At 41.1% G+C, this 13,537-nt stretch overlaps 1 protein-coding gene across 1 annotated transcript in view; it reads left to right on the top strand.

The window, feature by feature from the left end:
• Nucleotides 1–13,307, top strand: part of ift74 (intraflagellar transport 74) — a 55,259-nt gene extending 41,952 nt beyond the window's left edge. Inside the window, exons 17-20 of the mRNA XM_060912996.1 lie at nt 6,001–6,164; nt 8,605–8,730; nt 9,495–9,555; nt 12,591–13,307. Of these exons, the coding sequence (XP_060768979.1) occupies nt 6,001–6,164; nt 8,605–8,730; nt 9,495–9,555; nt 12,591–12,706 (467 nt within the window). The 3' untranslated portion in view covers nt 12,707–13,307. The remainder of the gene's footprint in view (nt 1–6,000; nt 6,165–8,604; nt 8,731–9,494; nt 9,556–12,590) is intronic.
• Nucleotides 13,308–13,537: the final 230 nt, after the last annotated feature.

The following is a 13,537-nucleotide window of genomic DNA, read 5'->3' as shown; positions in this document are numbered from 1 at the left end:
TTCCTCATACAGGAGCTCACAGGATTGGCTAGTGTCACTGTGATTGACAGGAGAGAGAATATGCCATCTCTCCCGCTCTGACAGCCCGGCCAATTTTGCTTCGTCCGGTTTCGGATTTGCGATCTCCTGACCTTGGAGCGAACTCTGTTCTGTGGTCCCGTTATTGAGTTTTCTTTAAACAAGTCACACTGTCAGTTCGCTATTCAGAACAGAGAACGTAACTTAAATGAAACATAAAACCATAAATATGTACAGTGGTGCTTGAAAGTTCGTGAGCCCTTTAGAATTTTCTGTATTTCTGCATAAATATGACCTAATACATCATCAGCTTTTCACACAAGTCCTAAAAGTAGATAAAGAGAACCCAGTTAAACAAATGAAACAAAAATATTATACTTGGCCATTTATTTATTGAGGAAAATGATCCAATATTACATATCTGTGAGTGGCAAAAGTAAGTGAACCTTTTGCTTTCAGTATCTGGTGTGACCCCCTTGTTCAGCAATAACTGCAACTAAACGTTTCTTCCCAGTGATTTTTTTTCATCCAAGTCCTCCACAAATCCACAATCTGTAAAATGCTCACTGCACAATTTGCTGCTTTTTCCAGGAGTAAAGTTTTCTCGCTTTACTTGATGAAGCCACTCGGCCGAACGTCTCGGTTCCTTCAAAGGATAGCCGTGATGCCATGACAGTCCCGGTGCATTTACCCATCTTTGAGAAGATATAGATGAAGACACTACTCCTTCACAAATCACTAGAATTATACGACTTAAAATGTAATACACAGACAAAATAATGCTTGAAAAAAATGGACGGTGATAAGAGCTTTGGCTGCACACAATGGCGGATCCAGGATGGAATGAAGAAGACGTGTGGAATCCTATGTCATGCAGTGCCACCCTTGTTTTCGTCTCCCAATTAATCCATCCAATGTATCTGAATAATCCGGTATGGCCGCGCCCGGGGAAATGGTCCAGCAGACTGATGTTACAACTTTAATATGTGGTTTTTTTTAAGCTAAAGTCCACTTAATTTTTTTTTCATCTCGAACATATTGTATTAAATGTATAACGATGACATTTCATAACCCTGTAATTTCACATTTTCTTGGTTAATCGCTTTAAATAATTTACATAAATGCATTTTGATCTGCTATAAAAGCTGTGCAGAAACTAAAGCCGCTTTAGAAAACTAAAGTGTCTGCAAGACAGCAAATTTTTTATACTCTGATCTGTTCTGCTGCAGCGGCGGCACGGTGGTGTAGTGGTTAGCGCTGTCGCCTCACAGCAAGAAGGTCCTGGGTTCGAGCCCCGGGGCCGGTGAGGGCCTTTCTGTGCGGAGTTTGCATGTTCTCCCCGTGTCCGTGTGGGTTTCCTCCGGGTGCTCCGTTTTCCCCCACAGTCCAAAGACATGCAGGTTAGGTTAACTGGTGACTCTAAATTGACCGTAGGTGTGAATGGTTGTCTGTGTCTATGTGTCAGCCCTGTGATGACCTGGCGACTTGTCCAGGGTGTACCCCGCCTTTCGCCCGTAGTCAGCTGGGATAGGCTCCAGCTTGCCTGCGACCCTGTAGAACAGGATAAAGCGGCTAGAGATGAGATGAGATGAGATGTTCTGCTGCAGCATTTTTCCAGTTGATGACCCGTCCGTGTTCATTTTTATATGTCGATTACAGTAAGTCAGACTGCTTCCTCAACCACACTGGCAAGTTAAGAACAGGGTGCTGTTTGGGGCAAAAAAAAAAAAGTAGAAAAATACAATCCGATGCAAAAGTAAAGGAACAGTTTGTGGCACTGGATATGTCTTGAGATAAGCATATTTGCCAAATGAATGAATAAAATTAATGGAAAATTGGATCAATTTGATATTTAGACATTTCTTTAAAACTATTGTGTTTTAAAGAAATGTCTAAATGTCACACCTCCTATAGTGTGTGTGTCTATAGGAGGCCTTGGGAATTTGACTGATTCTGTATCGCAGGAAAAAATACAGCTGTTGGGTGTGCAGAGGTAAATGCACAGAGCAAACACACGATTAACTTTATTAAACAACTGGAATGCTGCGTTGCTGCTGTGTAAATATTTTCTGAAACCCTGTCTAAGATATTCATCAGAAAAGGGTCTGTGTAAAGTGGCCTTTGCCTTGGGGTGTGTGTGTGTGTGTTTGAGAGAGATGATTTGGCTTGGGTGGTAGGTAAAAGACAATCCCCAAGAGGAGGAAGCAGCAGAGAATGCTCAGAAATGCTGACAGGGCATTTTGATTACACACTACATGGTACACACATGCACCACTCTCTCTAAACACAGCACTGGGCCTGTTGCCTATCAGGAGGAACTGGCCCTTTTCCCCTTCCTGTCTCCCCAAACCTACCAGTGCTGTGCAAACCCAAGAACCAGCCACGAGAGAGCATTTCCAGTGGGAAAAAGCCGACAGATAGTGATTTCACTTGGATTCCATGTTGTGTAACAAAGCTTTAACACATTAACTGCTTCTAAAAGCATTGTATCTTTTAACGGTCCTTGCATTATAACACACACACGCACACTCCCATGTGCCGTATGTAAATTTGCCTTACATCAGAAACACATTAGTGCTTTTGAAGTGCATATTCAGCACAAATCCTCTGTGGAAAAAAGAAACTTGTGAAAATCCAACAGAAATATTCTGAGATTCGTAGTTCAAATAGAGGCTGAGGTGAAAGGTGACATCTGTGTTTCAGCTGCAGTGGAATATCATATCTTTGCCTTTTTCTTTTTTTCATTAATGATGTATGATGACAGCAGAATTAAAAAAAAAACAATAGAAAACTATAAAATGAAAAATTTGCATACCTAACAACTCGCAAAGTACTCCTCACTCTGAGTAACAATGGAATTGTTTTTAAAGAAATCTCATCTCATCTCATTATCTCTAGCCGCTTTATCCTGTTCTACAGGGTCGCAGGCAAGCTGGAGCCTATCCCAGCTGACTACGGGCGAAAGGCGGGGTACACCCTGGACAAGTTGCCAGGTCATCACAGGGCTGACACATAGACACAGACAACCATTCACACTCACACCTACGGTCAAGTTTACATTAGACCGTATCTGTCTCGTTCACATTGATGCACTGTCCGTTCACATTGAAACGCCGGGAAACGGGAATCCGCCAGGGCCCACGTATTCAATCCAGTTTGTGTCTGGTCCGGTGCTGTGTAAACATTGAGGATACGCGGATACGCTGTGCTGAGGTCTAGCTGACGTCGTCATTGGACAATGTCACTGTGACATCCACCTTCCTGATTCGCTGGCGTTGGTGATGTGACGCGACTGCTGAAAAATGGCGCGGACTTCCGCCTTGTATCACCTTTCATTAAAGAGTATAAACGTATGAAAATACTGCAAATACTGCCCATTGTGTAGTTATGATTGTCTTTAGGCTTGCCATCCTTCCACTTGCAAGTGGTGAGTGACTTGCGCATGCCCGATATGCGCTGGGATCACACACACAGCGGCTCAGTCCCGAATCACTGCTCGTGCGCTTCACTCGCACGCTCTGTGAGCTGCGCAGGGCCGGAGTGCGCACCCTCCAGAGGGCACTCGCTGTTCAGGGCGGAGTGATTTGGAGCGCAGGATGCCTGCGGAGCCGAGCCGCTGAGGAGAAATTACACGTTACACATTTACACATTTCAACTTACGTGCCGTCTAATTAGTCATGTGATTAGCGTATCCGTGTATTGGCGTTGCTGTGTGCACGCGAATCGTGTATTGGCGTTGCTGTGTGCACACTAATCGTTTTTAAAAACGTTAATCTGATGATCCACTGATACGGTCTAATGTAAACCCCACCTTAGAGTCACCAGTTAACCTAACCTGCATGTCTTTGGACTGTGGGGGAAACCGGAGCACCCGGAGGAAACCCACACGGACACGGGGAGAACATGCAAACTCCGCACAGAAAGGCCCTTGCCGGCCACGGGGCTCAAACCCGGACCTTCTTGCTGTGAGGCGACAGCGCTAACCACCACACCACCGTGCCGCCCTGTTTTTAAAAAAATGAAAAGCGAATTTTAAGGAAGTAAAAACAGGCTTTTTTAAATAAAAAAAAATCATTGACATCTTTCTGTGCTATAAAAGGAATAAAGCACTACAGAACATGCAGCTATGGGAAAATAATCAACTTCAGGTTGCTAACAGTAACGCTGTAAGTACCAGTGAACAATAACACTTCATGTCGGCTTGGATCTCTTTGTTGATTATTTTCCTATAACAATAGCACACCCCTAAGTGTTTCATTCCTGACATAAAACATTATAAATGATGTATTTAAATAATATTGGCTGGCTTTTTTTTTCGTGGTATATCAGATATATTCCATTCAGCTAGCATGATACTGAACAAGTCAAAGACGAGTAGCTGAATGGAATATATCTGATATACCACGAAAAAAAAGCCACCCAATATTATTATTATTATTATTAATATACACTCCTTTTGGGTGTTCAACGCGTCTTTCTCTTTCAAAATTCTCTCAAAATCGTCCGTATTTAACAAAGCAAACCTGGCGGCCATGTTTGTTTACAAATTGTCCCAGTCGCTCGGTAGCGCGGAAGTTATACGTCTCAGACGTGTGACGTCATGTTGTCTTGATGACCAAGCAATATTGTAAACCATATTCAATGCTCATTCTCCATTGAGTACAGTGACGTCATACATGTAGGATAAGCGATATGCTAACAATATTGCATGCTATCAAACCAAATGAATGAAACCCACTAGAAGGGAATAGAACACGTTTTTATTCCATCGAAAAAGTGTCCTGTATGTATAATAATACACATTATTCTATCCACATTCACTGGATATGAGCAATCGTGTGCTCTGATTGGCTACTCTACTAATAGGATATCAGCTCATATACCGTGAGTAAAGAAAAACAAAATGGCAGAGTGCATCAAGTCAGATATATCACTTTATCAATTATTTAAAAGAAACAGAAATAGATAAAAGAATATACCCCTCCAATATCTCCTGTTCCACACTCCAGCCCAGTCGGTGGCAGTAATGCAACTTTACTCTGGCTTGCCAGCTGCCAAACAACCCTAAAGAAGAAAAAGAAAATGGCGGAGCGTGTTACTGAACCAACCGAGGACGAAATAAAAACTCTACTCGAAAACAAAACCCCAAAAAATACAAAAAAAAGCAACAAAAGATGGAATGAAAGTATTTGATGGTAAGAACATATCTTGTTTATTTTTCATGAATTATTATTATTATTGCATTTTTCACAAATTGCACCTGTCATTTCGCCGGTTTGTTTACATTCTAAGCGGAAACGATTTTGTCGGACGTTTTGTATAAAGTTTTTATTTATCGAATTTGCAAAAAATAAAAATGCTCTGTTTCTCAAAACCCAGTGAATGTGGATAGAATAAAACAGTTATTCCACTCAATCTCATTGTACATGGCTCATAGACAATTCAGTGCTACGCGCCTCGTCGGCTATCAGCTCATGTACGACTCCATTTCGTGGAATAATTGTTAATGAGCCATCACTGGATTAGATTATTCATCTCATCTCATCTCATTATCTCAAGCCGCTTTATCCTGTTCTACAGGGTCGCAGGCAAGCTGGAGCCCATCCCAGCTGACTACGGGCGAAAGGCGGGGTACACCCTGGACAAGTCGCCAGGTCATCACAGGGCTGACACATAGACACAGACAACCATTCACACTCACATTCACACCTACGGTCAATTTAGAGTCACCAGTTAACCTAACCTGCATGTCTTTGGACTGTGGGGGAAACCGGAGCACCCGGAGGAAACCCACGCGGACACGGGGAGAACATGCAAACTCCACACAGAAAGGCCCTCGCCGGCCCCGGACCCAGGACCTTCTTGCTGTGAGGCGACAGTGCTAACCACTGCACCACCGTGCCGCCCGGATTAGATTATTGTTCTTGATAAAATATGACCAGCATAGGTGTACCAATAAACTCATTGTTTATGTGTGTGCAGAGTGTGAGCGTCTGCAGCAGGACCTGCTGAATGTAGAGCGACTGGAAGGGAAAGTGCAGGCAGAGATGAAATCTCTGAAAGAAAAGATCCAGGAGATGACTGAAGGACTGAAGACGTACAGGGATCTGGATGCCCTGAAAGCCTCCGGAGAGCAGAAGATGAAGGTAGCTGACTTGTATCTATATGGGACAACAGTTTTGGGGTTGTTGTTTTTTTTTTTACTTGCTGATTGGCCATCTTTAAGATTAAAAGTATTATACGTCAAAAAAACAGTTCAGCAGTAATGACCTGAGATAAGCATCTCATCTCCTTCCTCATAAATTGTGTCCTCTCAGGAAGAATATATATTTCATTATGCTTTTTCCTCTTGTTAGCAGACAGTGTTCAGTGACACATTTCCTCTGATAGTAATGCAAGCTCTCTGTTGCGTAAACATGGATATCAGATGCTCAAGCTTTTCTATAGGACCCGGTGCACTTAACCCACTAAGGGCATTTTACCTAAAACAGGATGCACTTTTTTTTTTTTAAACGTCTCCCATTAGGAGCTCATGATTCTTCCTTTGTGGAAAGTTCACAGTAGCTCAAGGGTCATTCATACACGGACCTACGCAGTGTCAGATAACCTGGCTCTATTCTGAGAACAGCTAAGGCAAACGATAAATGAATACTTATTTTGATATAGACACATTTTGACAAGTCACATTTACAATTGACTGACTTGGGAAATCTGTGGTTTCACAGTCAGATTTAATTACCAGCATGTTTCTGTTCTGAAAGTAGGTTCCAGAGCACAGGTTTCTCAAGTAACAGGACATTTTAAGGACACGGCCACAGAGCCGGCGAAATTAGATTAAGTGCTCATTCGCCAAATCAGAAGGGATAGATTAACATTTCTGGTAGTTGTGTACTTCAAATAAGCAGACACAACCCAAAAAACAAGTCGCAGCAAGTCAGAGCGGCTGTTATACACCTTCTGATCAATCAGATTTGAGAATGAAGTACAACCCCAATTCCGAAAAAGTTGGGACGCTGTGTAAAACATAAATAAAAGCAGAATGTGAAGATTTGCAAATCGTGGAAACCCTATATTTCATTGAAAATAGTACAAAGACAACATATCAAATGTTGAAACTGAGAAATTGTATTGTTTTTTGAAAAAGATATGCTCATTTTGAATTTGATGTCGGCAACATGTTTCAGAAAAGTTGGGACGGGGCAACAAAAGACTGAAAAAGTTGTGTAATGCTAAAAAATAATAACAATAATAATAATTTGGTTAATTGGCAACAGGTCAGTAAGATGATTGGGTATAAAAAGAGCACCCCAGAGAGGCGGAGTCTCTCAGAAGTAAAGTTGGGGATGGGTTCACTGCTCTGTGAAAGACTGCGTGGGCAAACAGTGCAACAGTTTAAGAATAACGTTCCTCACTGTAAAATTGCTAAGAATTTGTGGATCACATCATCTATGGTCCATAATATCATTAAAAGATTCAGAGAATCTGGAGAAATCTCTGTATGCAAGAGACAAGGCTGAAAACTGACACTGGATGCCTGTGATCTTCAGGCCCTCAGAAGACACTGCATTAAAAGCAGACACGTGTCTGGAGTGGAAATCACTGTATGGGCTCAGGAACACTTCAGAAAACCATCGTCTGTGAAAACAGTTCATTACTGCATCCACAAATGCAAGTTAAAACCAGATATAAACAATATCCAGAAACACCACCACCTTCTCTGGGCCCGAGCTCTTTTATGATGGACTGAGGCGAAGTGAAAAACTGTCCCGAGGTCTGACAAATCAAAAGTAGAAATTCTTTTTAGAAATTATGGACACCACGTCCTCCAGGCTAAAGAGGAGAGGGACCATCCGGCTTGTTATCAGTGCACAGTTCAAAAGCAGCATCTGTGATGGTATGAGGGTGCATTAGTGCACATGACATGGGTAGCTTGTACATCTGGGAAAGCATCATTAATGCTGAATGATATATGCACATTTCAGAGCAACATGCTGCCATCCAGACAAAATCTTTTTCAGGGAAGGTCTTCCTTCTTTCAGCAAGACAATGCCAAACCGCTTTCTGCGCGTATTAAAACTGCATGGCTCTGTAGTAAGAGAGTCCAGATGCTAAACTGACCTGCCTGCAGTCCAGACCTGTCTCCCATTTAAAACATTATGAAGTGCAAAATATGACAGAGGAGACCCTGAACTGTTGAGCAACTGAAGTCATATATCAGGCAAGAATGGGATAAAATTTCTCTTTCAAAACCACAGCAATCGGTCTCCTCAGTTCCCAAACGTTTACAGAATGTTGTTAAAAGTAGAGCTGATGCAACACGGTGGTAAACATGCCCCTGTCCCGACTTTTTTGAAACGTTTTGCTGACATCAAATTCAAAATGAGCATATATTTTTCAAAAAACAATAACATTTCTTAGCTTCAACATCTGATATGTTGTCTTTGTACTATTTTCAATGAAATGTAGGGTTTCCATGATTCACAAATTATGACATTCTGTTTTTATTTACAGTTGACATAGCGTCCCAACTTTTTTGGAATTGGGGTTGCATTTTTCTAGAGACTCATGTTGGTCATGTATTTTAAGATGTTGCAGGAAGAACGAGTGTCTCTAATAGAGAGGAGAGATGCCTTTAAGAAGATCAATCACCAGATGAATCAGGAATACGAGGCTCTTGCAGCACAATTACAGGAGAACGAGACTCACGCACAGGTCAAACACACACACACACTTGTACAAGTAGCATCATTATAGTTTGAACAGGTATAGGTATTTCTTTTCCTCCATAACTTTACCATATCGGCAAACCTATTCCTTTACTGTACTTTTATTTGTGTGTGTGTGTGTGTGTGTGTCAACACCCAGCAACTAACTTTATTGTGTCCCACCACTGCATCATTTCTGGGTGGGGTATCATTTCCTGAAGCCTGTGCTCTTATATAGGCTAAAGGTCCAGGCTCACAGTCTTCACAACAGTCTTGGCAACACACCTCTGTGCCTCTGTGATCTATGGAGGAAATGGTTCTGTCCAGCCAGCAAATTTACACTGTTGTTCTGCTGAGAAAGCGGCTGACGATCATGTCCTTAGATACTCCAAACATACATGCACATACTGTGCTGGGATTAATTGGCACATTTCACACGCCCACTTAAAGTCACCTTAATCTTTATGAAACTTTTTTTTTTCTTCCCTAAAAGAACCTTTTAGGAAGCATTATGGCGTTGCGTCTGCTCCAGGGAGCTCATCGGAAAATCCGAGTTCTGCTTCTGTGCTGTTTTCTGATCACCTGATCACCACATCAAGCAATTTGTTGTTTAATGTAAAAAATATGTGATGGATGACCTTATAAAAAATGAAATAGAAATAACAGAAATGATGAGATTTATGATTTGCTATTAACGTCAGTGACGATGTTTCAAATAAAATATGCTGTATGGAAGATTTCTGAAATGAATTTCTATCGTTTATCTTGCAGCTGACAAACCTGGAAAGGAAGTGGCAACATCTTGAACAGAACAACTTTGTTATGAAAGAGTGTATCCTTTTACGCTGCTCATTCAGCATCCGTGCTAAGCACAATCCTGACATCGTTCATTTATCTTCAAGAGCTTTATCCTGGTCAAGGTTGCAGTGGATCAGGCACGAGGCAGGAATATATCCTGAATAAGACACCGGAACATTGCACACACACTCACACACACATTCACGCCCAGCTGCAATTTTACATAGCTAGTGCACTACATGGCAAAAAGTTTGTGGACACTTGACCATGACATCCATATGTGCTTTCTGAACATCCCGTTCCGGATTTAGTCCCTTTGCCGTTATAATAACATCCACTTTTCTGGGAAGGCTTTACACTAGTTTTTGGACTGTGTGGATTTCTCACTTAAGAGAAGAACTACATACAGATGTCATGGTCAGATATCTACAGTCTTTTGGCCAGATAATATAATATAAGCAGTGTGACCCTCTGTGTTCTGGCATCTTTTACTTTTTATATTAATCTCAGGGGTCCATTTACAGAAAGATACACACACTCTGAACATGAAATATATATATATATATATATATATATATATATATATATATATATATATATATATATGTTATTTACCAGCTGGGAGGTCCATATCGTGAAATACCATGACTGAGGTCTTGAAAGTACAGTATTCAAGGCCGAGGTCACGGTATTTCACCATACGAACCGACCTTAAGCTGGTAAATAATATATTTATTTTTTTCTTTACCAAATTCTAACAGAAAACGAGAGCACCCGAAAGGGAAAACCGAGCCGAGCCGCTATTTTGAATCCTCATTCACAGCTGTAATGCAAATTGTTTCCTCCTCGGTATACAAGTGCACTTCCATGGCAGGAAAAAAACTACATTTTGCCGCCTATGTAGTCCCCTATTGATACAAAATTGAGTCATTCAGGATTCAGCCATGTTTTTGCTCGGCGTTAGCAAGTTACAGGTTTTTAGCTTTCTCCTGAAATGTTTTCTTTTATTTCTTCTTCCTCAGGGTAGTAAAACTCGCTTTCGCTTTGAAGACTGTCGTTATCGCTATCCATGCTGTAAAATTAATGCTATTCTCCTGAGAAATGCGAAAATAAATGTTGACAAAAATTGCTACGATGTTTGTTGTTGTTGTGAACGAGCGAGTCACCAGAGGTCCGTAACCGGGGTCCGTAACCGGGGACTGTATCGTAGGATACGGACCCGCTCACCAGCCAATCAGAGCGCAGGATTTGATGGAAACCGGACTGCGAAAAAAATAATTAACAATTATTCCACGAAATCGAGTCGTACATGAGCTGATAGCCGACGAGGCGCGTAGCACCAAGTTGTCTATAATCCATGTACAATGAGATTGAGTGGAATAACTGTTTTATTCTATCCACATTCGCTGGGTTTTGAGAAACAGAGCATTTTTATTTTTTGCAAATTTGATTAAAAAAAACTTTATGCAAAACGTCCGACAAAATCATTTCCGCTTACAATGTAAACAAACTGGCGAAATGACAGCAGCAATTTGTGAAAAATGCGATGATGATAATAATAATTCTAGAAAAATTTTAAAAAGATACGTTCTTACCATCAAATATTTTCATTCCATATTTTGTTCCTTTTTTTTTGTATTTCTGGGTTTTGTTTTCAAGTCGAGTTTTTATTTCGTCCTTGGTTGGTTCAGCAACACATGCCGCCATTTTGTTTTCTCTATGCATGGCACGATTGCTCATATCCAGTGAATGTGGATAGAATAATCAGTATTATTATACATACAGGGGGCGGCACGGTGGTGTAGTGGTTAGCGCTGTTGCCTCACAGCAAGAAGGTCCTGGGTTCGAGCCCCGTGGCCGGCGAGGGCCTTTCTGTGTGGAGTTTGCATGTTCTCCCCGTGTCTGCGTGGGTTTCCTCCGGGTGCTCCGGTTTCCCCCACAGTCCAAAGACATGCAGGTTAGGTTAACTGGTGACTCTAAATTGACCGTAGGTGTGAATGGTTGTCTATGTGTCAGCCCTGTGATGACCTGGCGACTTGTCCAGGGTGTACCCCACCTCTTGCCCGTAGTCAGCTGGGATAGGCTCCAGCTTGCCTGCGACCCTGTAGAACAGGATAAAGCGACTACAGATAATGAGATGAGATTATACATACAGGACACTTTTTCAATGGAATAAAAACGTGTTCTATTCCCTTCTTGCCAGTTTCATTCATTTGGTTTGATAGCATGCAATATGGTTAGCATATCGCTTATCCTCCGTGTATTACATCACTCCACCCAAAGGAGAATGAGCGTTGAATATGGTTTACGATATTGCATGGTTGTCAAGGCAACATGACGTCACACGTCGGAGATGTAAAACTTCCGCGCTAGCGAGTGAGCGACTGGGACAATTTGTATACAAACATGGCCGCCAGGTTTGCTTTGTTAAATACGGAAGATTTTGAAAGAATTTTGAAAGAGAAAGACGTGAAAGGAATGTGTATGTATAATAATAATAATAATAATAATAATATTGGCTGGCGTTTTTTCGTGGTATATCAGATATATTCCATTCAGCTACTCGTCTTCGACTCGTTCAGTATTACGCTACAGTAGCTGAATGAAATATATCTGATATACCATGAAAAAAAGCCAGCCAATATTATTTAATTAGCCTCAACATGTTAGTCACAAAGCAGTTCCATAACCACTACAATCTGTTTACATAAAGCCATGAATCTGCTCTGCATCAGCTTTCTCATAAAAATCAGGACTCACTTGTCAGGCCTATCAACAATCCTGTACCTAATCTGGTCTTGTTTTATTTTTGGACTACAAACGAAAGTGTATATCACAGTCCTTTGTTATAATTAATTCGTTCTTATTTCCAAGACTCTCTATTACATTTGTATTTCTTGGTGTGTTTTCATTCTTTTGAAAATGTGTATTCTTTTTGAACTTTACTTGGATATGATGGGGTGTTTTTTTTTTTTTTGGTGTTTTACCCACAGAGGTTAAAGGATCAGATTTTAAACAGGTGGTTTGATTTAGCAGCGCACAATCGTTCTTTAACTCCCCAACCACCAGTCATCGCCTCTAAAGGCATGGAGAGCGATTACCAGCCCGTGAAGAAGAACGTCACCAAGCAGCTGTCTGAATACAATAAGATCCTCATGGATGCTTTGCAGGGCACCAAAAACTGACCACCACTTCCTGCCTCCCTCGGCCGCCATTACTGCTCTGCGACTTCATCACTGACTCACTTCCTGTGCAGGATTTCTCTCCTACTCAACATTCCAAAGGCATGGCACACGTGCTGTAGAGATTAGAACCGGACCTGGTGGTTAAAATTAAACAAAAAACAAAACCCAGACACAAAACATTCTGTCTTTCTCAGATTTATCTGTGACAGATTTATCTTTAGTGAGTAGACAAAAGTCGAGTATGAATCTGAATCAAGTATATGGATACTTATACCGGAATATTTTGATTAATATTTAGTAAATGATCTTTCAAAGGGCAGCTCTTCACCACTTCCTGTGGAAATGTGTCTGGGATTAGTTCGCATGTTGGTAAATGAGGAACTTGGATCTTGTGGTAATTGAAATAAAACTGTTTTGCAATGTACTGAATTAAATTATTTTACACCCTACTGCATCAATAAAACTCTAAATTGGATCATACATTTGATACATTTCAGGTTGAGTACTTTAACATGACCCCGTTTTCTTGACCTCATCTGAAATCTGATAAAGTCACATTCCAAAGAGACAGTGGAATTTTTTACGTAAAGTTCTGCACATTCCAGATGACACTTTATTGCTGCCATCAGTGAAATACACTTTGTTATGAATTAATGTTCTGTTTAGTCAATGAATGATGTTTTAGGAAACAATGATATGATGTGTAATTTCCTGACGTTGGCAAGCCTCAGGCATCGGGGCACTAAGGGGTTAATGGCAGGCAGGAAGAGCGGTAGCCGATAACACTATTGTTTTAATGTTATTGGTTTCCGCTTTGCTTTATCAGAGAAG

Source organism: Neoarius graeffei, chromosome 28, assembly GCF_027579695.1.
Source record: "Neoarius graeffei isolate fNeoGra1 chromosome 28, fNeoGra1.pri, whole genome shotgun sequence".
Lineage (NCBI taxonomy): Eukaryota > Metazoa > Chordata > Actinopteri > Siluriformes > Ariidae > Neoarius > Neoarius graeffei.
This window is presented reverse-complemented; position numbering and strand designations above follow the sequence as displayed.